Below are 27,658 nucleotides of genomic sequence, written 5' to 3'. Positions count from 1 at the left end.
TTAAATTAAACTTTTCTCTTCTTTTTTGTCTGTTTTTATACAATTTCCCATAGACGTATAGGCCTAATGCCATTTATATCATTCTAATATAGCTAAACATTTTCAACAATAAAAATGAAATTAAATTGAAAGAAAAGACTAGTTCACATGACTAATAACACCTCAGTCAAGTCAAATAAATGTTTATTCATTATAGTTGCTTTTCACACCATTGTCTACAACACTCAAAACAACATTGGAGATCATAAGTTTAACTTTAGGCTATACACTCATTTTTTTAATATTTAGAAGGAAAATGTCTGCCGAGATAGAGATTGAGCGCTCTTTGGAGTGCTATTTTTCATGTAATTTATAGGCTATCTTTTGTTATTAACTTATAAGAATTAATTGTAGCATTCAATGCATATATATATATATATATATATATATATATATATATATATATATAGCATTGAATATATACATTTATGTTTACATTAACTAAAAAAAAAAATGGTTTTAAGTCGGTTATTTCTTTTCCAAACATTCTTTTTGCCATTAATTGTAATAATCCAGTGAGATTTGTGTATGCACAACGAATCTGACAACAGCCGGTATGATCTGATCTCACCATCATCGAGTCTGATAACATGAAGAAACTGAAAAAAACTGTGAACAAGATGCTTGAAGAAACCTTCCTGCATTTAATAATTAATAATAATTAATATAATTTATCTAATGAAATATCTATTTAAGTATCTATTTTTCTATCCTTAACTCGGCATTACACTTTAAATTACATGAAATAAAAGATTAATACATGCGTGTTAAAAGTATCCAATTCCGCGCATGCGTCGAACATCAACTTTTTGATTAATCAACGTCATCGCGCTACAGACAGGCTGCAGTCGTCACTTTCCGCCTTCCTAACGGTTGTTTCTGCCTTCACAGTGGAAAGCTCCTGACTCTGAGGTGAGTTTTAATTGTAAATTGAGTATTATCTTTAACAGTAAATATTTGCCATAGTCAGTGTGTGTGTTCTGCTATTATTGTATTTTCAGTAACGTTACCTATTGTTTTTTTTTGTTAACGTTAATCCAGACCATAAGTTATGTTTTTGTCGAACGACAACGAGCTAACGTTAGGTTGTCAATAAACTAACGTTAGTTAGCTTATATAGGCTAAATATTGTCCTTTTCACCCCGTTTACAATTCTGTATGTTACCACGTCAGATTGTCACAGTAAACTGCTAAAGTCTAAGGAAAAAAAGTTCGTTAGTTATAACTACGTTCGTCTAACGGCTGCTCTGAGCACACGAATTTTGAACGTGGACGATTAAATGGCTCCACGATCTGCTTTTGAAGATGGTACCCACACAGCAAAGGAGTCCGTGGCGGACCCGCCCTCAAGCCGCCAGATCCGCCTGACTGTCAGATTCGTTTTCGCTGCGCTAACAGGATCAGCCCCGCCTCCAGGATCGGCCCCGCCTGCGGTTTTAATCGGCGGACCCAGAACGGATCACATACGGATCCGCACTTCGGACGCGCCTTAACATGTGCCCCGCCCCCTAACGCACTGTCACCTCGCGGACTCGCTACAGACGCTGGGCGGACCCGCTGACCAAACGCGCCTAATTTCAACTGTCGCCATCGTCACAGAATCATTCTCCGCTCTGTGGAAAAGCTAACCGGCAGGTCGACAAGCACGGAACACGGTAAGAATGGTTCAAATATGCTTTATTTGTACAGTTACTTAGCTGTAAAACATTACCGTTCATACCGTTCAACATACCGATGATTTTATTTCTGAAATGATTGTGGCAAACGAAGTTAGCAAATTGTCATTAGCGTAGATTTGAGTAAAAATGTATTTGATAATTAATAACTTTGAGTAAAAAGCTATTTGGATGGTATATTCTTTCTGTCTGGGAGGTTAGGTGATTTAATTAACGTTAGCTGTCCGGATTTTTATCACACCCTGATCGCGTATTTTCTCCCCTCCAGTAACGTTAAAATGTCAGGCAATATTATCATGTTAGGCCTAAAGTTACCCAACTTACGTTTTTCACTGAATTTCTGGTATAACATGTCCATTTTTGTTTACATTTTGACAGTTCCACCTCCCCATGTAATGTTGTTTCAAAAAAATAATTAATATTATATGATACTGTGTGTGTGTGTGTGTGTGTGTGTGTGTGTGTGTGTGTGTGTGTGTGTTCTGTTGCAGCTTACAGTTTGTTCAAGTGCCACCAGTCTTATTTTGGAGTTTCATCTTTTCCTGACATCAGAGTAAGTAAGATTTAATACTGTTCCAACTGGATTTGTTGTCAAATACTGACACTGGTCCACACTACAGCATTTAATACTGTACTGGTTTGGTTAGTTTGAGTCCATTTTTGTTTACATCATGACAAATATATTCTCCACCACCTCCCCATGTAATGTTGTTTCAGATAATTATTTCATATCATATCATGTGTGTGTGTTCTGTTGCAGCTTACAGTTCACAGTTTGTTCAAGTGCCACCAGTCTTATTTTGGAGTTTCATCTTTTCCTGACATCAGAGTAAAGTAAGATTTAATACTGTTCTAACTTGATTTAGCCAGATATGTTGTCAAATACTGACACTGATCCACACTACAGCATTTCAATTGTCAAGGCTTAAAAATTTGCAAATTATCAACTTGAAGATGCAGCACTGGCCCAATGGGGCAGGTTAAAGTTCCTGCAACTGGCCCAAGTATCTTTCACGCTGGCCCCGGGCCATCAGGCAGTCCTTATTGTCGAGCCCTGCTGTATAATTATTTTTGAAAACACTCAAAATTTTGGTTATTTTCCACAACTCACTAGTTGAAATGTGTATTTTGTGTTTCTGTTACGTTTCTTTTAGATAAAATGAATAGAAAAACTGTACCTGTCTCCAGCTCCACCTTAAGACAGTAAGTTCTTCAGCAACTTCACTGTAAGTTGACAGTTCATTGTTGATTCAATTGAGTTCAGTAAGGCCACATTTATACTGCAGGTCTTGATGCCCAATTCTGATTTGTTGACCATATCTGAATTTCTTTTATTTTTTGGACCAGCTTTTTTAATTTAAAAGTGACCCATATGCAATTACACCATACACTTGGTGAAATAACCCAAGGTAGACATACTGACCTGTTCTTGAAACAGGAAGTTAAATTTATCTGGTGCTGTTTGTTACTTCCTTCTCGTTTAAGGATGTTTGGTGCCACAAAATTGGTACAGTGATGGAGTTACCTATTGGCCAAACTACAAAAGTGATGAGAGAGTGAACGGGGCAGTGAAAAATTCTAAGGAACCTGGACCTGACTGGAAAAAATATGATGCCAGAGTCATGTGGTATGCTATTTTCTTTTTAAATAATCTAAATGGCTTTTGTAAGCAAATATCAAAGTATTTTGCCAATATGTTATATGGGAAGAAAATCCTTTTAATTACATTCTCATATTGTTCTGTTGTCTATAGTTCTACTCTATTAATTTGAAGGTCTACTGAAGTTTAACATGTAGGCTATTTATTTTTTAGATGACTACTTTGTGGCACAACAACTCTTGAAGAAAGCTCTAAATTGCAACACATCAGATTTACAGTCTGAAGAGGAAGAGGAGGAGATTCGGCCAAAAAGAAGGCCAAAGCCGATGTTAGTATACGTATATTATCCTTTATATTTTACATTAACTTTTTGGCCTCTATATTTTCTCAAAAACATAATTTAGTGTTAGGATATGATGAACCCGACAACCACCACACGTAAAGCCAGCTGAAATAGAGTTAAATGGACAGTATGTTTTCTGGTTTCTCAGAGAAACTATTCTCAACCAATTACATTGATTTACAATTTAAGTTCTTAGGCCAGTGAAAATGTTTATGTAATTACATTTACATTTATGCATTTGGCAGACGTTTTTATCCAGAGCAACTTACATTGCATTTTAAGGTACACATTTACATTCCTATCAGTTCTTGCTTCCCCTGGGAATTGAACCCATGACCTTAGCATTGCAAGCGCCAACACTCTACTGTTTGAACTACAGGAAGGCTTTACATTTATTATTATTATTAATAAGAGTAATTAATAAGATGTTTACTGCTTGTTTTTTTCCACCCTAATTTATAGTCATTTCTTGGGAGACTCTGATGAGAGCGAGGAGGAAGATGCTCATAAAAAGAGAGGCAAACTTTTAACACAACCATCAGCTCCTGTTATCACACCACCACCTTTTATCCTAAGTAGCGGCACAGCTGCTCCACCTCCACCCATTTCTTCGCCTCACTGTTCACAGAGACCAGCAGAAGAGCAAACCCCTTCTGCAAGCAGAGTCTACAGACCTACCTGGCGGGGGGGGGGGGGGGGATGTGGATCAGACAGTATTGCCTGCTCTGGTGAGCAATACCTCATTAGATACAAGACTCGAATAGAGTTTATTTTGTCAGCTTTTTTATTTTTATGCATGCTTAGTCCTGTGTCAAATTTACTATTTAACTTTTATCATATTTAGTCAACCTTATCCTGTTTTTGTTTAGTTCTTTTTTTAGTCAACTAAACTTATGGGCATTCAAGTTTTATTCAAGGAAAACTTTTTTTTTTTTTGTCACGCTGTATAATGGTTAAAATTATAATCACTTAATCATTTTAGTTGAGCTTCTGTTTGTGTTTGTGCCAAATTCTTTAGGGAGTCTATTAAAGTCTGTAGTTTTCTTATGTCTCATTAGAACTACAGAAACGCGACCCGATCTGGCAATCTTACATAGCGTGGTTATAGCAGATAAAGGACCGCAAAGCGGAGGCAGAAGTGCCTTTCACCCTGTTACGACTTGACATTATTTTAAGTTAAAAAAAGAATTATGTCTATCCTCTAAAAAACAACAACCTGGTAGCTTCAATGTGATTTCATGACATGTAATGAAAATCTGCTTATGTATTACAGGTGGTGTGAGAAAGAGCCATGTCTCCTGTGCCGCCACCGATGACGACATTACAAAACATGTAATCCGGTGGTTCAACCTGGCATCAGATAGGGGAAGCTCAAGGAGCCGGAGCCCCTGTCAGCAAACCTTGACCCAACAGTAGTGAAAAAAAATACTTTATCATTTTAGTGTAATGTTTTTCACTAAATAAAATGATGTTCTTGGTACAATTCATGGTTGATTTCATTTTTTTCTGTAATGTCTATTCAATGTATACATGAATAAAACTATTTAAAAAATTAGTAAATACATTTATAGTCTGTAATAACCTATTTTGTTATTGTTAGTTGGCTAAAAATTATTAATGTTTAATGATTCATGTTTTATTCAAAGGCACATACATTAATAACTATTCAAGCTTTTATAGAGCAGTCCAGTCTATCTAATGTTCGTCCACCATTAGATTTTAAATATATCTGTAGCTATAGTTTTGGCCAGATAATCAAGTGTGGGGAAAAAAGTGGCATTGTAGACGGAATTTTATGAACGGGTCCAAAACGGACCCGGGCCGGGCATATGACCGGGTCCAAAACGGACCCGGAGCGGATATGCGGCTCATTCGCGGATCCAAAGCGAAGCCGGGGCGGATGTACCCATTTATGGCGAGTGGATAATGCCACGGATAACTTACCGAAGTCTACAGTCGTGTACTTTTACGTGACAGAAGGGGTACGCCGCACCACAGACGGGTGAAACCAACGCGTGACTCCAACGTCGCATCACAGCACGTCGCACCACTGACGCGTGACTCCAACGTCTCACCACAGCACGTCGCATCACAGACGCGTGACACCAACGTCTCACCACAGCATGACTCCAACGTCGCATCACAATAAAATAATATCTATTTCCCCCCCCCCTAGCTTTTCTTATCTTTCCTTTGTTATCTTTCTAATCAATCATTCTTTTCTTGTATTCTGATGACATTGAAAATATCATTGATACAAATTTTGTATTGTATACAAAGTTGTGTAGGCTATGTCATTAATGTCATCTCTGAATGGTTTACGAACATAGTTTTTTTTTTTTTTTTTTAAATAATTCACTCACTTTCTACTGGATATGAGGGCTATGCAAATTATACACCATCAAAGTCACAACTTTTTGCACAATTATTAACAACAACTTTAAAGTTGAACAGATAAATTCATTAATTGTAATCTATAAACATAATATTCTGGAATGTGTCAGTCTGAGTTTTTACTTTTGAAGGTGGTAATAATTTTAATTTACACAGTTGACCATAATGGGCGAATACACAAAATGAAACTATTCACGATATTGTTTACAGGAGAAGGTGACAAGAAAGTATTTTAATAGCCTATTATTTTCAAGAAATCAACAATGAAAAAATATAAGAGGGAAATAGTCGTTTAGTCACAAAATGCAAAACAATGTAGGTTCATGGTCAAATGTTCAAGACTAGGGCTGTCAGTGTCGACTATTTATTTAGGCTATATATTTTTTGGTCATAAAGATAGATCTGAAGTGAACAATAGCCTTTAGTATGACTTAAATACATAATTACAAATGAGGCAATATAATTGGTTCAAATAAAGTAGGGTATTAAAAGTAATTAATTATTTTATTTTATTTAACAACACTATTAAAATACATGAAGAAATATATAAACAATGAACATATGTATATTATGTACAAATGCCAACAGAGGGCGCAAGAGGATAACTGACGATAATTGTTACACTTTACATCAAGAGCAGTACTACGGTGACGCATAGCTGCTGCCACATACATATTATTGTTTCCCCTCAATTATGTTGTAATAACGAGATCTTATGTCGTTTTAACGTCATCTTTTCTCGTAATAACGTGATCTTATGTCGTTAAAACGACATATTTTTCTCGTAATAATGAGATGTCACGACATCTTTTTTTTTTTGCCTTTATAATCCACATAAAATTGACAGCCTATCCTTTTTCACACTTCTACGTTCAAAAAGCTTATGCAAATAGTAACAGCCCCCAATCAGGCAAAATGAATCAATGAGGCCCTTTTTAAAAATATATTTTATATAGGCCTATAAGTTTTTTTATATAATATATTAATTATATATAGCCTAGCCTAAGATTTATTTTTGTTAATAGGCTATATCTTCATTACCTAGAGATAATTAAACAAAAAGTAGTCAAAACACATCTAACAGAACATAGCCTAAGTTGTTTATTTTTTACAACATTGTGTTCTTATTTTGTTTAATTAACGAAATGTCAATCTTCATCTTTATAACAGAAGATACAATACAAAAATCTTCAAGATACAGCCATATACAATCTTCACATGTATAACGGATTGTCACCTTATAAACAGTCCTTTGTGTGGTGGAATAAGCAATGCTATATAGAAATGTTACCGGTATAATTTAAACTTTATTTTATTATTTTATTTGTTCATGAACTAATTATGCTAACTCAACTAAATTAATGTAAAGAGCTGGATAAAATTAATAATTAAATAATGTCAAATATTAAATGTAGGCTATTGATTAGAGTTGCCATAGACTAAAGGATTTTTCTAGACTAGTAGTAATTTATTTAAGCAATTAGGACTAATCGCACGTTTATATTCAATCCTGGGTGTATATAGCCTATGGCTATTCCGCGCTCAAGCGCATAAAACTTGCCGCAAAGCACCGGCAAAAGTAGGCTAATGAATGCGCCTTTCATAAGGACAGGATCACATAATCAGATGGCAGCCTACCGTATTTGCTTTCGTTGGTGGACATTTTTATTTTATTTATAAACTTTATATAGATAGGCTAGTTATATTTCTCATGTCTGTGAGGCTAACTGTTTTTCGGTTCATTTTTTAGATGCGCTCCAATTCACAGAGATCATGAAAGCGCGTTCGTTTTCTTTTCTTTTACAAAAGCACAACGTTTTCTTGTTGTTGAGAGTTTACACAAATAAAGTTGCGACTGATGTATTATTCTTTTCTGTATGACCAGAAATGGAGTATTTAAGTTGTTTCCACTGTTGATAGGAAAATGCGAGTGATGGCACCGGCGCGTCCATGTGTGCCATGCAGTGCGCGCTCCACACTCCGCACAAACACTCGGATATGCGCTTAATAATAGCGAACATTTATCTAGGTTAACGTTAGAGCGAGCGGCCATGCCAGACTGATAAGTCCTTCATGTTTAACAAATCAAATTCTGTTGCATTTTATTGCGCCAGTTTGAAAAGGGCGGCTGAAACACTCTACAGATAAACGCCCAATGCTGTTTTTTTTTCTTTAAACAAATTCGTTTAGTCTTTAAAATAAATATTGTTTGTGGGCTAATTAATGCCACAATAATTTGTTTATTTTATTGGCTACTTTTATTTTTCATTTTTGTTTTGCATTGAGTACCATTTAAAGGATTTGCTGTGCACCGCAATGCCATCCTCCCATAGAAAGCCACGTTAAGAGCCACCTTTATTTTCTTTATAATAAAGGGTTTCTATCGGAAAACGCTTAACGTGTAATTAAATGCATTGCGTTCATATTCTGGGCTCATCTGCTTTTCTGTAGGATAGTATGGTTTATTAATAAGGTGTGTACAGCATTTGATCTTTATCACTGAAGTAGCCTATTAAGCCACATTAAGCTTTTTCTTTATGCTTAGCCTAATATGCAATTAAACCTATTTTTTACAGTCTATGAATTAAACACAATGTTCGTATTCTGGGCTCATCTGCTATTAATAAGGTGTGTACAGAATTTTATCTTTTAACATGAATGTCCGTTGGGGGCTGCTATTTCTTCAGCTTTTTGAACGTATGATAAAGACATGATTGGCTATCAATTTTATGTGGATAAAGGCATATTTTGTACATGACTACACACGTCCTTATAAGGCCAAGAAAATGTGTCGTTTTAATGAAATAAGATCTCGTTATTACGAGAAAAATATGTCGTTAAAACGACATAAGATCTCGTTATTACGACATAATTGAGTGGAAAAAATTATATGTATGTGGCAGCAATGCGTCACCGTAGTTTTTCATAAACTTCGATTTAAGAATAAAGAATTTTCCAAGCAAAATGATTAAGTCGACTATATATTGTACAGAGAAATTTGAGTCAGAAAAGTAAAAGAAGATATCAAAATTAGATAAATGTAGGCTATGTTTGAGCCAAGTTGTTGAAACATTGTTGTTGCCATTAATGAAACATTGGCTATATCATTCCACAGAGAAGAGCTATGTGAGCAATTATAGAATAAATGGTCTAACGTTTCCGTTTCCATAAAGCAAAAGCTGCATTTTTCGTCTACGGTAGGCTATAAATTTAGAGATAATCTTGTTACAGGGGTAATAAATTATATTTCTTTTAATTTGTTTGTAATTAAAAATGTATGTGGGTTACTCCATGCTCTATTCCAATTAATATTTTCATACAAGGGGGACCATTTGTATCTGGAGGCAGGGATAGATTTTGCAAATAAAAGATTTTTATTACTTTGTTGTTAACTTTTCTGTCTAGAAAAGATAGACCATTTATTGAAACACTGCTGTAGAAAGACCAACAAGTTAGAGCCTGTTTATGGAATATTCGCTTCTTTTTTTATTAAATCCAAGCAATTGGGTGATGACAAATTTAAAATTAAGAGGCTTTAATATTAAACAAAAATTCACTTTAAAGAAAAGCTTCCTACAAAACAAAACAAAAATCATGTCTCCCGATATAGCCTATTGCAAATCCAATCTTACTCATGCTATTCACTTTTCGTTATCAACATCGGAAAAATAACATTAGATTGGGACGACGTGTGTATCAGGCGTCTTATTAGGCGACGTACTGAGGGACGACGTGTGTATCAGGCGTCTTATTAGGCGACGTGCCTGGTTCAGACGTTATGATTTTTTATACATTTCTCACGTACGCCGTCGCCACGTCGCCGTAAGGTATACGTTACTACTGTGACGCCGCCGTGACGTCGCCGCCGGTCTGTCGTCTGACGTCTCTATCAATCCCATTCAAAAATAGACACGGACTGACGGCGACGGAAGGGTAGACTGCTCCTTCGCCTTCTTCAGGGTAGACTTAGAAAAGGCATTATCCGCTCGCCATACCCATTTATGTACGGATACGCAAAGGGACCGCAGCGGTGTCGGACCGGATCCGCGATCCGCCACCGCGGCGGATCCGGCGCGGTGTGCAAGTGGACGCAGTTTCGGATCCGCTTTCTGGATCCGTTCCGGAGTTCACTGTACCTCCGCGGCGGATGCGTTTCGTAGTCAGTTTGCTGTCTGGGTAGTATCGTGCTACAGTGCATTCAGTTGGTTATGGGAGATGTATAGTGAAAGTAAACATTTGAGAGAAAACTACTGGGTTACTATCGTAACCTCAGTTCCCCATACACAGTGGGGAAACTCCTTTTCCACAGACACAGCCATGTTTAGCGGGATCCGTGAGCTAGTGTCCGAGTGCGAGTGGTGTTGACGTTTCAAACGCGTCGAAAGCAGCGAAGAGTTGTAGTCCACAAAGTGCTCTCACACAAAGTCTAACCATATCAAACTTCTACCCGCTAAATTGTAGCATTCTTCACACGAAAGATTATATAAAAAAATTCACAGACAACATATGTTCACATTCATGGCACAATCCACCCTCCACCAGCGAGCCATCCCTCCACCAGCGAGCCACCCTCCACCAGCGAGCCATCCCTCCACCAGCGAGCCACCCTCCACCAGTGAGCCACCCTCCTCCAGCGAGCCACCTTTTTTTGTATGTTTTGCTCACATCAGGTGCACAGTGGTTAAAGACTCCATGTGTGTCAGAGAATATACTGCAGTGCACACTACACTACACACTACAGAAGACAGCTGTCTATACCCTCACCAGTCAGCACTTACACTGCAGTACACACTACAGTGTTCAACACCTGTTATAGATGATGTGTAAACGCATAAATAAATAATTTACAACACTCTCTGCATCCCCTAATCTAAAGTGTACACTATTCATCACTTGGAAAATGTGTTACACATCATTCGTAGATAAGATTTGTTGATCTTATGCCTTATTGAGTCTTGAAGTGGTAATCTATGAATGATGTGTAACACATTTACAAGTGATGAATAGTGTACACTTAAGATTAGGGGATGCAGAAAGTGTTGTAAATGATTTATTCATGCATTTACACATTGTGTTGAACACTTACTTACCTGTTACAAATGATCTGTACGTGTATACAAGGCATTTACAACACTTTCTGCACCCTCTAATTGCTACATACATACAAAAAAAACACATAATTTATTAAACATTTATGAAACGCATAGTCATGTTTTGTAAATGATTAGTTAATCATTAACTAATCAAATGTAAATGACTTATAACTTAATCTACAAAACATACATACAATAATTAACATATCTAGTGTTTTATTGTTATATTTGTTCATTTAATTTTGTACTTGAATTCTACTGTTAAATACACCTAAGGTAGCTGAAAAAAAATAAAGCACTGTTGATTTAATTTGATTTCACCCACCTCCAGCGAGCCACCCTCCACCAGCGAGCCACCATCCACCAGCGAGCCACCCCTCCACCAGCGAGCCACCCCTCCACCAGCGAGCCACCCTCCACCAGCGAGCCACCCTCCACCAGCGAGCCACCCTCCACCAGCGAGCCACCCCTCCACCAGCGAGCCACCCCTCCACCAGCGAGCCACCCCTCCACCAGCGAGCCACCCTCCACCAGCGAGCCACCCCTCCACCAGCGAGCCACCCCTCCACCAGCGAGCCACCCTCCACCAGTGAGCCACCCCTCCACCAGCGAGCCACCCCTCCACCAGCGAGCCACCCTCCACCAGCGAGCCACCCCTCCACCAGCGAGCCACCCTCCACCAGCGAGCCATCCCTCCACCAGCGAGCCACCCCTCCACCAGCGAGCCACCCCTCCACCAGCGAGCCACCCCTCCACAAGCGAGCCACCCCTCCACCAGCGAGCCATCCCTCCACCAGCGAGCCACCCTCCACCAGTGAGCCACCCTCCTCCAGCGAGCCACCTTTTTTTGTATGTTTTGCTCACATCAGGTGCACAGTGGTTAAAGACTCCATGTGTGTCAGAGAATATACTGCAGTGCACACTACACTACACACTACAGAAGACAGCTGTCTATACCCTCACCAGTCAGCACTTACACTGCAGTACACACTACAGTGTTCAACACCTGTTATAGATGATGTGTAAACGCATAAATAAATAATTTACAACACTCTCTGCATCCCCTAATCTAAAGTGTACACTATTCATCACTTGGAAAATGTGTTACACATCATTCGTAGATAAGATTTGTTGATCTTATGCCTTATTGAGTCTTGAAGTGGTAATCTATGAATGATGTGTAACACATTTACAAGTGATGAATAGTGTACACTTAAGATTAGGGGATGCAGAAAGTGTTGTAAATGATTTATTCATGCATTTACACATTGTGTTGAACACTTACTTACCTGTTACAAATGATCTGTACGTGTATACAAGGCATTTACAACACTTTCTGCACCCTCTAATTGCTACATACATACAAAAAAAACACATAATTTATTAAACATTTATGAAACGCATAGTCATGTTTTGTAAATGATTAGTTAATCATTAACTAATCAAATGTAAATGACTTATAACTTAATCTACAAAACATACAATAATTAACATATCACTTTTTAATCATTTATGAACGCATATTCATGTTTTGTAAATAATTAGTTAATCATTTACTAATCACTTGTAAATGACTTGTAATGGAATTTACAAAACATACATAAAATGTTAGTATATCACTTGCTAATCATTTATGAATGTTTTGTAAATGATTAGTTCATCATTAACTAACCACTTATACACGACTTACAACTGAACGTTATTATAAAGTGTTACCAGTATTTTTTATGTTTATTTGAATTATTTTATATTTGTATAGAGATTTTTTAGTCCCTTTCAGAGTGTTAAATTAGCTTTATTAACCTGTATTAACCTGAATTGAATGTTTTATATTTTGTAATTAATAAATACATTGATTTGAAATCCCTTTGACTACTGTACATTTTTTGACAATACAGACATTAGTTATGTGGTGACTGCATTCATTTCAGATGTATAAAATAAGTTATAGTAGCTGAAAAGTATTTATAGTGAAACGGATTTATTGTTGTAAATTAATAGTGCGGGCCCTGTGTGGGCTTAGTGAGGGCTTTCTGGGGGCTAAGTGAGGGCTGCCCGTGCGGGGCCAGCGCTAAGGGGCCAACGTTTTGCCAATGAGCAAATTCTCATGGGCCCTGCGCTGGCAGCCCGCTGGGGGCCCTTAGGCTAGCCCTAAGTGGGCCCGTAAAGGGCCAGTGCTGGCTTGTTTGCAGGGTTATCTGCAACGACGCGATCCACAGGCTCTTTCGAATGTCTTTCAGAACTTTTCAAATTAAAAGCTCTCAATTCATCTCAAAATAAAACATTGCTGCAAAAACATTCTCATACTTTTATTTTGAAGGCAAAATGAATAAAGATGAAGTGATTGTGAGTAACTGTTGCTGTCATGACATATCTATTTCAGAACCAGCCGCTATCAAAATAATCTGGCTGCGGGCTGCTTTACGGCGACATGCTTCACAACAATAGGTGTGTTTGACCGCAGATAACAGACATGACAAAATACTTTCATTTCTAACTTATAAGGTTGCACAGAAATGAGGAATGAGGAAGGAATGAGAGGCATTAACCCAGCTAACAGAGGATCTTGATTTGTAACATTCCAAGAACATACAAATGTTACTAGAAGATTGCTAGAATTTTATTTAAAGGTTAGTGTGATGTTCCTGAAACATTCTTTCAATCCTTCAAATGCCTGCTGTGAACAAGCACTGAAAGAGAGAGAAATAAGAACACAAACTACAACTTTCTTCAGCCACAGTCTTAGATGAAATCAACTGAAGAGAAAAGAAGACATTAAATCTGTGAAGATCTCAGCAGAGGAGGATTAAACAACTCCACAAACAGCATTACCAGCTTCACTTATTACTAACCAGACTGACTTTATTTCTGTCAGACGTCTACAGAAGAATTAACAGAGGTTTAGATGTTGATGATTTATTGAAAATGGAGATCAGTGTTTGCTTTAGTTGAGCTTTGACCCTTTTTTGTGTTACTTTCTTTTTGCAATTGCAATTGCAGGTGTTTTTAGAAAACGTTTCTGCATTGATAACACAGATCAACATGGCTGCTTAAAATGTTCATCTAAAATAAAGAAAATGTATATATTCTGATATTCAGATTTCATGTCAATCAGTTATTTAGAATTTTACACATGTATTGAGTGAACTGATGAATTTTACATATTTTGGGTTGGTTCAATATTTTATTGAATATCTTTGTTTGATAATGTGTAAATAATTAATGTATTCTTAATTTAGATACAGGCACCTTTTTTTGTAAACCAGGACGGCCCAGTGTACCTGAAAATAAATTTGTCTGGAGTGCATGATGCAAAAAAATAAAAAAATATAAAAATAAATTGTATTGGTGCAAATAACACATCATATGAACTGTATTCAAATTGAAATATTATAGCTGGGCCTTATAAAATTAATGGAATCTAATAGAAAAGGAAAGGAAAACAAACATCTAGTTTATATACATTACACGTTTACACAAAAAGTTGCCCACTTTACCTGCATTCACCAAATAACTACATTTTCTAATATTAAAACAAACATTGTTTGTTTTAATGAGAAAATAATAATAAACTAATCGTGGGCGGATTAGAACCCATGTCTCCTCAAGCACGCTAGTTCAACACCAGCGCCATAGCATTAAACGCTGATATTTACTGACTGATAAGAACAGCTACTAACAACATGCATTAGGCTACAGTATAAGGACAAAACATGAGTTGTGTCGACAAATAAAACTCAAACTCTGACCTGCCCCACCCACTTTTAAAAACAATTTTTTAAAACATCTGAACTCACCTAAACAGGCTCCCGGAGTTAAATACACGTGGTTTTTGTTTTATATCTCCGGACTGGCGTCTCTTCCGTTTTTTCTTTTACTTTTGTTTTCTCACATATTAGGTGACTCGATGTGTGTTCCCTTCACCCATCAGTGCTCTGAGTGAGATTCCAGTCCGTGCATGTTCAGTGCGAACTCCCATAGGGTAGGCTATAAGGGCACATTGATACATAGCCTACATTGGAAGTGGAGAGTGAAATACTGTCACTGCTGAGACGCGACAGTTATAATGCACCTATCATGATTATGTTTAAATAAGATAAAATAATAAATAAATTAGGTTAAAACATTGTAAAATAAACTACATTCATTTTAATATTAACATGGCAACAGACATTTACCACTTAGATTGGCTTCAAGTTTGATATATTAACTAAATAAAAATACAATTTAACATCAAAATACAATCTTTAACATCAATATTAAATATTTGTATTACATAATAGGATGTAGCTAACCTATATATTACATGAATGTATGGTAATTTATATTGCATTTATAGGCCTATATTATGTCATAGTATACTGTAATAATATAGTTTTGTATTATGTTGTATGTGTGTTTGATGATGCTTCAGTGTTAACTTAATTATCTCATTAACTTCAACACTGCTTCAGTGTTAATTTTTAACACCCTGTAGTGTGGACACATATGTACACTGAGGAGTGTTAATTTAACACTGGGGATTTTGCTGTGTATTGTTTCCATTGCTTCCCTCACCAATGTTACACTGGCAGAACAACACTTTATAAAGTTAAAGATGACAGGATACTTTATTGATTTGCAACAACTCCTTAACAACAATCAAACTCTTTTAATTAAAGCTTACAACATGGAAATTTTTTTTATTTTTTTGAGTTTATATATATTTTTAGTAGATTTCATAATGCAAGTGATAACAAATAAGATAAATAAAAATGGAAAAGCTGGAATACTACTGATAAAAAAGTTTGATATCGTAATGCAGGATGGCTGAAACTATGAATACTTGTTTGCACATTTCCTGCTCAAGTTTAATTGGCACCCATAAAACACCCCAACAAACAAGTCTTGATCTGTCACTAGACGACAGTTTTGCGGAGTCAAACACATGTTTGACAACATCAGCATGAGCGCAGGAGCAGAGCTCAGTATCCGGCAGGATAACCGCCTTCCCTCTCAGATTCAGCACAGAGTGTTTCCCCCTCTCGGACAATCGCCTGGATCACTGATATTTCAGAATGGTTTTTTATTTCATGATTCTTCTGCTCCAAGCCTTTAATTACTTCCTGAGTTCATAAACACAGAGATAAAATTAGAATATTTCTCACTTTTATGACTTTGTGTATCTTATTGAGATGACAAACCTTTAAGAATTCAAACTTAGTTAAGTCCTTGATTTCTACAAATGTCTCATTTCCCCTGATCTGAACTCTGGGTTCTGTAACAGCTTGCTCCAAGCCATAGCCAAAGAACAGGTAGTTCATGATCACCTGAGAGGAGAGGAGAGGGGAAAAGGTTGTTAGATAAAAGAAAAATAGCTTTTTCTTCATTTATTAAACACAACCTATTCAATATAAGCAAATGTTTTTATTGTCCTGAATGATCATTCAGAATAATCAAATGTCAAATTGCTTTCTGGTCTGTGCTGTAGACATGTTATGTAAAGTATGTAAACTCTTGTTAGTGTTTTTTGTTACCTGAGCAACTGCGGTGGTGATATTTGTCCCTCCTGCACCTCCAACCACCATTTTGACCTTTTTATCTTGGTCCAATATTATTGTGGGACACATTGATGAAAGTGGCCTTTTACCTTGTCAAAACAATTAGTATTTATGTGAACATTTATATTTATATGCAGCAGTAGGTAGTGTACAGTACAATATAGCCTCATTTACAGTAAGTTTATGTAACTCAAGGCATGCCAGTTTTATTTATTTACCTGGTTTAATTAAGTTGTTTTTTATTGTTTTGTTTTCTACACTCTCACACATCATATCAAGATCCATGAAATCATCCATTTGGTTATTAAATACAATGCCTGTTGAGTCTGACATCACCCTAGATCCAAAACTGTGAGAACACAAAAAAGATTCAGACAACAATATGATAAAAACAACAACAACAAACAAAAAAAAAAACAGCAAAGCAACAGAGCTTCATAAAAATAGACACCAAAAGTACATTAACGTTTTTGTCTTTTAAATGAGGTCTTCTTAATATATAATTAAATGAATCAAAATTCATTACTATAATTAAATTAAATTAAATTGAATCAAATTAACGAAAAAAGTGTGGTATTTTACTATTTTGAGTGAATCTTGTCAGCATTGTTTGATAAATATTTCTCAAGGCTTTGTCCCACTGGCTATGAAACAACTTGATTTTGTAGGCGATGTCAAAATTATCTACTTTAAATAAACAATTTAGTTCAGTCTCTGCTTCATATTTTATTAGTCATTTCATTTTAGTTGAATCCCAGAAAGAAATTCTTAAGGACAAGGCTTTGTTTAACAAAGAGCTTTTTAGTAAGTAAAAGGCCTTGAGAACCGGTTGCACTGGCTCTGATAATATCAAGGATGTACTGAAGGAAGTTGACATACAATGACAATTCCCATCATGTTTGATTTTATCAGAGCCAGTGGGACTAGAGTTCAGTTGATGAATCTATTAATGCTCTCCTGCTGAGAGACCGTCACAGTTGTGTTGAGTTTGAGTTTGTTTTCTCACTGCCTGACAGGTTCATTATTAGTTACTATGGCTATGATTTGATTCATCATTCTATTCAGCTGTGTTTGATTAATTACCTCTGTTTGTCTCTTGTGTTTAAGTTACTGTGTTTATGTTCTTTGTTGTCCGGTCTTGTCAATGTTTAATGGTTGTTGCTGCCTTCACCTTCTCTATGTGGATTATAAATTAAAGACTTTATGCTTTCATTATTTTCGTAGTGTATGCTATACAACCAGTTTGTGAAAGACACATAGCCATTCCCTCCAACTCATGATGATTGCAGATGATTGACTATGCAAATTATTCTAAAAAAAAAAAAAAAAACATTTTTTGTTTTATATAAAAAAAAAACAGTTAAACAAATTGTATAGTGAGAAGTCTGCTGTCTGAAGCTGCAGTTTTGGACCTATATATTGTAATTATAAGATATATTATGTTTTACAAACTGTAACTGGGTGAGTCAGATCCAGTTCAGGTGCCAGTTGCATGAACAATGCCATTTTGTTAAGACTGTGTCTTAAGAACTAATCTGGGGTGTGTTTCCCAAAAGCATTGTTAGCCAATGTTCGCAAGTTCCGTCGTTATCAGCAGAGGTGGGTAATCCAGGGGTCAGAAAGTAGAAGTCCTGATATGTTTATTCCACCCATGAACTCACACAGCTGATTTCACTAATTAGTTCTCTCTCCTGTCTGAATTAGCAAATCCAGGTGATTGGAACAAAATACTGGAACAAAATACGTTTACTTTCTGAATCTGGACTTTCCACCTCTGATTAAGACACACTGATATATATTTCTCTTACGCGTCATTGATACTGCTGGTGACTGCCACTGCATTCCCATATTTATCAATGACTGACAGGTGAGATGTCCCAGAGTCATCCCTCCCATTAGAGCAACCGTAGCTCACTTGTTTGATGCTATCATTAATCTTTGCCCTGATACCGTCAGCAAAGTCGTCTGAGGTCATATTTTGGACAATCTGTAAAACAATCTGTGACAAAATTCATGAAAATAGGAACAGTGAAAGGCTCAGAGAAAATAATGCCTGTTATAACATAAGTTACTCCTGTGTATGTGAGTCGGCTTAAAGTTTAAGTTGACTCTAAACTGAAAATTCTGACATTGTTTATTCACCTTCTGACCATGACAATCACAACATGATCCAATCACATGAGTATGATGTCACTGGCTGCATGTGTCTTGAGATCTTGTGTGTCATGTCACCACTTATAAAGATGTATAGTCCAGGGGTCAGAAAGCAGAAAGTCCTGCCATATGTTTATTCCACCCATAAACTCAGTCATCTGATTTCACTAATTAGTTCTCTCTCCTGCTGAATTAGCAAATCCAGGTGATTGGAACAAAATACTGAGGAGGACTTTTACTTTCTGAACCTGGACTTTATTAGCCTGGTAATACCAAACTCTGCTACTTCGCTTTGCTTCGTAGACAGAGTCTGTGAGGGCATAATTGAAAAGCGTTTTCTTTCTCGCAGGGGGTGGGGGGCTTGTCTGAAGTTTAAAATCATTGGTTACCCGTAAGCCAAATCACATAAAGTTTGGTTATGACGTGTGTTATGCGCGTGTGTTAACTTCCACTGTAAACACATGTATGATGCGAAAACAAAACCATCGAGCGAAATACCGGAGTGAACATGGCTGTGCGCGACTTTTGCAGATTATGTGAAGTAAAAATCTACGCATCCACGGTACAATCAGTGTCTACGTCACGGCTCTCAGCCCGCCCTCTGTTCATTGATTGGCCGGCTGTTTTGAAGCCTGGAGGAAAACGGGGAGATAGGTCGCTATCTCAGACTGAGTACAGAAGCAAACTGAAATTGAGCGGAAGTACGAAGTCTGACGTAGTCAGGCTAGGACTTTACACCTCTGCATAGCAATGTCACATGTCAGCCAAGAGCAAAGAATTAAACCAGAACTGGACCTTATCGTAGCCACAAAGTCTGTGTATATTAAATATGGAGTCATCTCAGCCTTAACAAGCAGAATCACTGAAAGAAAGAAGAGAACAGAAAAAGAGACGAGCAGAAACACAAGAACTACAACTGACTTCAGCCACAGTCTTAGATGAAATCAACTGAAGAGAAAAGAAGACATTAAATCTGTGAAGATCTCAGCAGAGGAGGATTAAACAACTCCACAAACAGCATTACCAGCTTCACTTATTACTAACCAGACTGACTTTATTTCTGTCAGACGTCTACAGAAGTTTTTATTGAGAATTAACAGAGGTTTAACTCTAATGTTTCATTTGAAGTCACCATAAGAGTGATTAGTGTTTCCATTAGTTGCGCTCTGAACTCCTATTTTATCATTTTTGGCCGCTGTGACAGTGTGTTTGTCAAACACATTTGCAGCTGCAAAGAAAGCTATAGTGAAATGAGATCAGGTGATGATTGTTACCTGTTGATGGTTTTATAATCATCATGAAATAGACTGATTCACTGAGGTATTTTAATCTAACAATTATGTTGTTCCACTAATATTTTCACATCACAAACCCAGTGTCACTGCAGCATGAGGTCCAGCAAAATTTTATATAATAGCTTAATGTAATATTATATTTTAAATATATATATATATATATTTTTTTTTAAATATAATAGCTTAATTAGTATTACAACACTGAAAACTACAGCAAAATACCAAACAGTGCTACATAATCAGTTATGAAAAATTATTTTTAAACTCATTATTCTTTATAAATATTTTCACTGTGTTTACAGTTTGATACACAGAGACATCAAGAATCAGCCAATGAATCTCCACAATGGTGACAATCAACAAAAAATATAACATCAAATCTGAACATCACTAAACACGCTCCTAAAAGTCAACGCAAAACCAACAGCAAAAATAAAAGCAAAAAGTACAAATTAAAGAAAATGAAAGCTGCATAATTTATTCATGCTGCAATGCATGCTGGGAGTCATGGACGATTGTTTTGTACTATGCTGAACATGCATTGCAGCATGAAACTTTTGATTGTCACCATTGTTGAGATTCATACGCCGATTCTTGATGCATGTGTGTGCCTGGGTGTTTAAGAAGTTCAATAGATTCAGAGCATAAACTTATTAAAATCCTTCATATTTTATGGATGTCAAATCACAAAGATATAATAATCAAACATTTAAATAAGATCATCTGTTGATGTCAGTCAGAAATAAAGTCAGTCTGGTTAGTAATAAGTGAAGCTGTTTGTGGAGTTGTTTAATCCTCCTCTGCTGAGATCTTATGCTAAGATTTAATGTATTTTATCTTGATTTCATCTTTTTTTCTGTTCTTCTCGTTCCTCTTTCCTTTAGTGATTCTGCTTGTTAACAGCAGGTGCTCATCAGTGTCTCAAGTAACTTCGACAATTAACTGAATTGATGGAGCCTTCACGTGCTATGGAAAAGATGATATTTTCCACTTGTGAACTAGTATTTATCAGTGTGTTGTGTTCAAGTGCTTTTGTTGTAGTAATGGGAAAAGATGTACACTACAGACAAAATACATTCACGTGAGTAAATTGCCTGACCGCTCATTACTAGGAGGCTCCTATTGACTGCTAGCTAGCATCTGCTCTGGGTAGGTAACACCAAACCATAACGGTATTTTTAAAACTGACACTGAGTGTTAACGCATTATATTACAATTGTTAATGACATAACATTGTATAGGCTACAAAACTATCCGCTAACAGTAGCAAAAAAACGTTTAGTTGTGTACAATGCTTACCATTCACGACTCTTGTGTTGCTCTCCGCCATTTTGAAAAGGTCAAAGGTTATCTCATCTCGGCAACTCGTGCATCAAAATATTCTACGAGCTGCCCAGTGGAAAATACCACATGAGGGGGTGTTCATGTGCATTTTGGTATTTACCATAATTACCATAGCACGTGAAGGCTCCATAACTATGAAATAGACGCACCTTAGAGGCAGCAAATTTTATTTTGCAGCCAGTGTCGTCTAGCAACTCTCCATTGGCTTTTGAGCTGGAAAAAACAGACTCTAGTCAGGCCAGTCACATCGTGTATAGCTTTAACTGGTTAGTGGGTGGGCTTAACATAATGACGTCAGAGTTGTTGCTTGTCAGGCTACTGGAATGCAGCATCCCTGACAACATTCAAAATACAGATGAAAACTCATCTCTTCCGTGAGAACTTAACCTCATCATCATTAAAAAAAACCTTTAACCCCTCCCTACCATAGCTTATGCTACTGCAAATGTCTACTACTTTGTTTTGTTTTTAGCACTATTCTTGTGTTTGTTTGCCTCTTCTTGGTGAATCGCTTGTTCTATTCCTCATTCAAGTCGCCTTAGATAAAATCATCTGCAAAATGAATGAATAAATGTAAATGTAGATGTGTAGATGAGACAGGAAACAATGAGGATGTTTTTTGATGTGTTTAGAGTTTGAGTCAAATGTGCAAAAATTCCCAATTTTGACCCTTTGGGCTCCCGAATTGTTATCCCTTTAAAACTTATTATAGCCTGCAAATATCTTAAACAAGGCTGAACTAACTAATTGACAGAACTGAACTAATTGACAGATAAACCAAACACAAACAGGAACAGAAATTACAACAGACATTGTGACAATATATAAGAAGAGTTGCACTCACCTCAGTTATGTTCTCATCGAGTGGGTCTCCCAGTTTACTCTTTTCGACATCAGCCAAGTGGAACGCCTCTATCATACGATGATAGGTCAGAGTCTTGTTCTCTGTGGACACACTGGTGTTTGTGAAGTTGTAACCTAATAGGAAATGTTTAATAATTATTTAAAATGTATCTTAATCATTTTCCATTTTTGTTTTTACTCTCTGAATGAACACTTAGTTTAAAGAAGCGTTACAATGTACAGATGCACAAGCGAATTGTTATTGGCGAACCACTGCACTCTCTCTTCAGTACATATTGCATAAACTTCACTGTGATTTAAATTTAACTTGACTAAGTTTTTTTTTTTTACACAATATATTAATATTCAACTCAGAGAAATATTGTTAAGCCATGTATGTAGTGATTTGAATAGCAACAACAATGCACTTGGTCTCTTTAACAGCAGACAGATGTGAGCACAAGAGCATACCTACTTAATGTACAGATGCTTATTAAAGGCTGTACCGGCTTTCATTCATAACACTGCTTGCCCTTGAATGAGCTAAAGATCGAAGTCTTAAAATCACGCTGTGTGTGTGTGTGACGAGGTTAAAATGGTTTTATTTCACAAGATTTTCCTGTTAATATACATTTAAGGCTGTTATACATTTGTTTAAACTAGTGTTTCTAAAAATACATTAAAAAGGGTCGGTAAGGAGGTGATGGTTCAATACATTCTCTATGCAAACCCAGTCCGACGCTCTCCTGTCGTTCTTCACTGATTTCCAACACAACACAGACTACAGCAGTATATGGTTACATGTGTGTCTGTTATCTGCAGTTGATTTCAGGCTGTATGGCTTTAAGTCAGTTATAGTTGTTGTGTTTCATTTTCTGAGAGTGCAAACATGATGTTGAACCAACATTACATTAACATTGACTCAACGCCATTACCATTGATTTATGGATGAAATCTTAAATTGTGGGAGCAAACGTGATGAGCGAAAATTTACACATTACCATTAATATAACATTGTTTTGATGGTTGCTGTCTATCTGGGACCCTAATCAAACACACCTGAACCAGCTAACCAATGTCTTCAGGATTACTAGAAAGCTACAGACAGGAGAGTTTATCAGGGTTGGAGCTAAACTCTGCAGGACAGTGGCCCTCCAGGACAGAGTTTGCCCATCCCTGTCCTAGACTGTGTCTGAAGTCAGTTGTAGTTCTTGTGTTTCTGCTTGTCTCTTTTTCTGTTATCTTCATTATTTCAGTGATTCTGTTTGTTAACAGGCTTATTAAGGCTGAGATGACTCCATATTTAATATACGTTTTGCGGCTCAGATAAGGTCGAGTTCTGGTTTATTTATTTTGCTCTTCGCTGACATGTGGCTAGAGGAGTAAAGTCCAGGTTCAGAAAGTAAAAGTCCTCCTCAGTATTTTGTTCCAATCACCTGGATTTGCTAATTCAGCAGGAGAGAGAACTAATTAGTGAAATCAGCTGACAGAGTTCATGGGTGGAATAAACATATGGCAGGACTTTTACTCTTTGGCCCTGGATTACCCACCTCTAAATGCACCCCACAAATGGTGAGGAGAGTGAGTCGCTTGTGAGGAGAATTATTTAATTGGAGAGTACCACAGTTGGCCTTAGAACTCCCAACCTGTAATCCACACAGCAAAATCTCCAGAGTTAAATTAACTCTGCTCAGAGTACATTTGGTCCCTCTCTACAGAGAGTTAAAATAACTCTGAATCAGAGTTATTTTAACTCTCTATAGAGAGGGACCAAATGTTCTCTGAGCAGAGTTAATTTAACTCTGGGGATTTTGCTGTGCACAGACAGACATACACTCACTGACCTTCGAGTATATTGAGTATCAGAGCGAGCACAGGTCCACCGAATGGAGCAGTAGGAACATGAAACGTGTAGTTTCTCAAAGTAAAGTTTAATGCATGCTCGTTTAGCTCTGCCTTATAATACATCAGGTCCTCACGTGTTATATTCCCTCCTGTGATATAAGACCAAAAACCCCTCAGAAAGAATTGCATACTCAAATTATTGTAGGTCAGCAGATCCTGATAAAATTTAAAGAATGAAATAACCTGCAGCCTTTATATCTTTCACTATATCATCAGTCAATGACCCATCGTAAAAGGCTTTTGCTCCTTCTTTTGATATCGTCTTGTAGGTGATAGCAAGTTTGGGAAAGGGTTTAGTATCATTTTCCTTCCAAATTTTTTTTGAGCTGTAAATCATTTCACTAGAACAAAGAGAGACAAAAGCAGATACAAGATGATGTTATGTAAGTGAAAAGGCTGAGGCTTTAGGGACCCCTGTGTAAATAGAGACATTCAACACACACTCAAAAAAAATGCTATGTTGGCTTTAATTAACTTTATGTCAACAGGTTTATGTCAAACAAATTTGGCTGAATGTAAAAATATTAATTTTAGGATAATTGAACTTAATTAACTTAATTGTTTTGGACAAAATTAAGACTTTTAACCTCATTCAATTAAATGGCATTGGATTAACCTTATGTAAATAACTTAAGTTAATTGAAATAAATAATGTTACATAAATCCAACGTAACCTAGTTATGTAGACCTTGACATAAAAAAGTTCATTAAAGCCAACATAACATTTTTTTTTAGTGTAGTATTATAATATAATAACAATAATTTGGCAAGTCGATATTCTGATCATATTTTTGCATCTTTTACCCATTTTACCTGTAAAAAAATCTGCTTTATAATAATGCATAATATAAGAATATAATATAATATATTAATATAAGTCATTTTTCACTTTAAGCCCTTGTTAACAATTATCTCTTATGATTATATACTGTTAGACCTTACCGGGTTTTTTTACAGTAAAATACTGGCAACACTGTTGCCAGTAATTTACTGTTAATTGTACAGTTCTTTACTGTAATCTAGAGTATGTTACTGTAAAAGTGCACTAAAACTCGAGTTAACTAATTTCGCTTACAGAAACCAACTACCTTAAATTGACCAACTGTCATTTAAATGTATTAACTAAAATGTATAAAGCATTACTAACATGAGCAAAGTATTACTGTGAACTTATTTCATTTGAAACCACAACAAAACTTTTGTAAATAAAGAGATTTCCACTGGACCAGCAACTACACAGTCACCGCCTGTTAAATAAAGCAACATGCAGCAAATCATCAATGTTTGTAGATCTTCTCCTGGACTGAAGCACAGGCTCTACTCTTCTGCACAACGGTGACCCAAAAAACTAGATTTTACAGTAAACTACTGGCAACAGTGTTGCCAGTATAAACCTGTTTTATAACTTACAGTTTATTACTGTTAAAATACATTTTGTGGGTGTGTCTTTTTATCATACACTGTTAACCCTTTCCACCCCACAGGGAAATCCACACTACAAAGAGTAAAAGTAACATTGAGACAGTGTTGCAGTGAGATAATTAAGGGAATATGTAAGTGATTGTTGAGCATTAGTGATGAACACCTGCTGTTAGAACAGAAAATAGAGAAACACAAGACCTACAACTGACGCCATTACACATTATTATAATTATTATTAACCAGTATGACTTTATTTCATACATCTACAGAAGTTGTTATTGAGATGTTTAATTGAAAATGTTTGGTTTGAAGTTACCATTATAGAGATCAGTGCTTGCTTTAGTTGGGATGCTGATGCTAAAACATTAGTGTTTCTTTTGCTGTTTGAACTGTTTTTGCAAGTCACACTTGTGTACACACACAGTTTATGAATGATTGTAGTTATAATGATTATGATGACAAAATCATCATATTGCCTGTTCATTCACTAAGGAAATTAATTCCTTTAATTCTCAATCAAAAGTGTTACATTAGCACCACTGTGAAACCACAGTAATAAATTACAATGACTCATTTTTTTAACACATCATGCATAAACCAAAAAAAAAAAAAAGAGCTACACTGTCTTAAAGAAAAACAGAGATATCACAATTTAGCACATGAATCTCAACAGTGGTGGCAATATATATTTTTTGTATTATTCATGCAGCAGTGCATGCTGGGAGTTTTATATTATCCTGGAACCCAGCATGCATTGCGACATGAAACTTTTGATTGTCACCATTGTTGAGATTCATGAGCTGATTGTTGATGTCTGTGTGTGTCCAGGATAAGCAGGAGTTCAAAATGTTTTAATGCACTATATGATTTTGATATTCTTCAGAAGTCCTGATTACAGAAATATTGATTTCATGTTGTAGATTCACAGATATATGATAAATATGAAATACCCATCAATTCAAATAATATATGTAGGAAAAATCAGAGAATCAGACATGTCCAGGATGAGTGTGACATCATCACAAAAGCCAAAAACACCTGATCATCTTCCTCTTGGCTCTTTCTTGTCATAACAAATGTGTTCTATAAACTCACTGTTACAGCAGTCAGAGAGAGATGAATGGTAAGAAGTCAAGGGACAAGTGACCAACTAAAGCAAATACTGATCTCCATCATGGTGACAACAAACTTTATTATTAACTAAATCTCTGTTAATTCTCAACAAGAACTTTTGTACATGTATGAAAGAAAGAAATAATCGTAAACTGGTTTGTAAACTGGTTTCACACTCAGTGATGCTGGAAGTCAATTGTAGTTTTTGTGTTTCTCTTTTTTCTGTTCTTGTTTCTCTGTCCTTCAGTGATTCTGCTTAACAGGTGTTCATCAGTTTCTCAATTCACTCTCTTCTTTTCATTCACTCTGTCAAGTGGACTATATTAGTGAACTAATGTAGGGAATAGTGAATGAGGGTATAGGGTGTGATTGTGAAAACAGCCTCTGAGTGTCGATTTTGAGCAATGTTAATTCACAGTATATTCCTGTAGGCTAGTTTTGTTTTCTACGGTATATTACTGTTTTAATGGAAAATGGTATGATATTGTCAGAATTTGGCCTTTTTTTACAGCAAGGGTTAACAGTGTACAAAATGAACATTGGTTGTTAAGATTTATGTGTTTTTTTATGTGGTAACTTATAATTATGCACACACTGTAAGGTCAGATCTGCCTAGTGGCCAAAACCGCTGCCACAGAGAAAGTGTGTTTTTTATTTTAATTTCAAAATAGCTAATACTGTTAGACCTTACCAGGCTTTTACAGTAAAATACTGGTAACTGTTTTAATTTTTTTAATTTTACAGTTCTTTACTGTAATCTACAGTATGTTACAGTAAAAATGATATGCACTAGATTCAAATTTGAGTTAACTAATTTCAAATTTCACTTGACTGCCTTAAATTGACCAACTGTCGTTTAAAGTTTTTAACTAAAATATATAATGCATTAACAACTAC

The 27,658-nt window shown here is 36.2% G+C and overlaps 2 protein-coding genes and 1 long non-coding RNA gene across 4 annotated transcripts in view; 1 reads left to right on the top strand and 2 right to left on the bottom strand.

The window, feature by feature from the left end:
- LOC307152212 (protein NLRC3-like) overlaps window positions 1-16,100 on the bottom strand; it is a 29,536-nt gene extending 13,436 nt beyond the window's left edge. For both annotated transcript variants that reach the window (XM_079860642.1, XM_079860644.1), the window contains exon 1: window positions 14,943-16,100. The gene's annotated coding sequence lies outside the window, so the exon portion shown is untranslated. The remainder of the gene's footprint in view (window positions 1-14,942) is intronic.
- LOC307152872 lies at window positions 2,226-2,922 on the top strand. Its single transcript, XR_013820076.1, has 3 exons — window positions 2,226-2,268; window positions 2,476-2,549; window positions 2,870-2,922. It is a non-coding gene; the product is annotated as an uncharacterized lncRNA (long non-coding RNA).
- Window positions 16,101-16,713: 613 nt separating the features above from the next.
- LOC307152397 (glutathione hydrolase 1 proenzyme-like) overlaps window positions 16,714-27,658 on the bottom strand; it is a 41,522-nt gene continuing 30,577 nt past the window's right edge. Inside the window, exons 7-11 of the mRNA XM_079860987.1 lie at window positions 24,410-24,567; window positions 24,166-24,315; window positions 22,323-22,456; window positions 18,494-18,684; window positions 16,714-16,774 (exon numbers count right to left, since the gene is read on the bottom strand). Coding sequence (XP_079717113.1) covers window positions 16,771-16,774; window positions 18,494-18,684; window positions 22,323-22,456; window positions 24,166-24,315; window positions 24,410-24,567 — 637 coding nt within the window. The 3' untranslated portion in view covers window positions 16,714-16,770. The remainder of the gene's footprint in view (window positions 16,775-18,493; window positions 18,685-22,322; window positions 22,457-24,165; window positions 24,316-24,409; window positions 24,568-27,658) is intronic.

The sequence above is a fragment of the Squalius cephalus genome (assembly GCF_949319135.1).
Source record: "Squalius cephalus genome assembly, chromosome: 2".
Classification (NCBI taxonomy): Eukaryota; Metazoa; Chordata; class Actinopteri; order Cypriniformes; family Leuciscidae; genus Squalius; species Squalius cephalus.
This window is presented reverse-complemented; position numbering and strand designations above follow the sequence as displayed.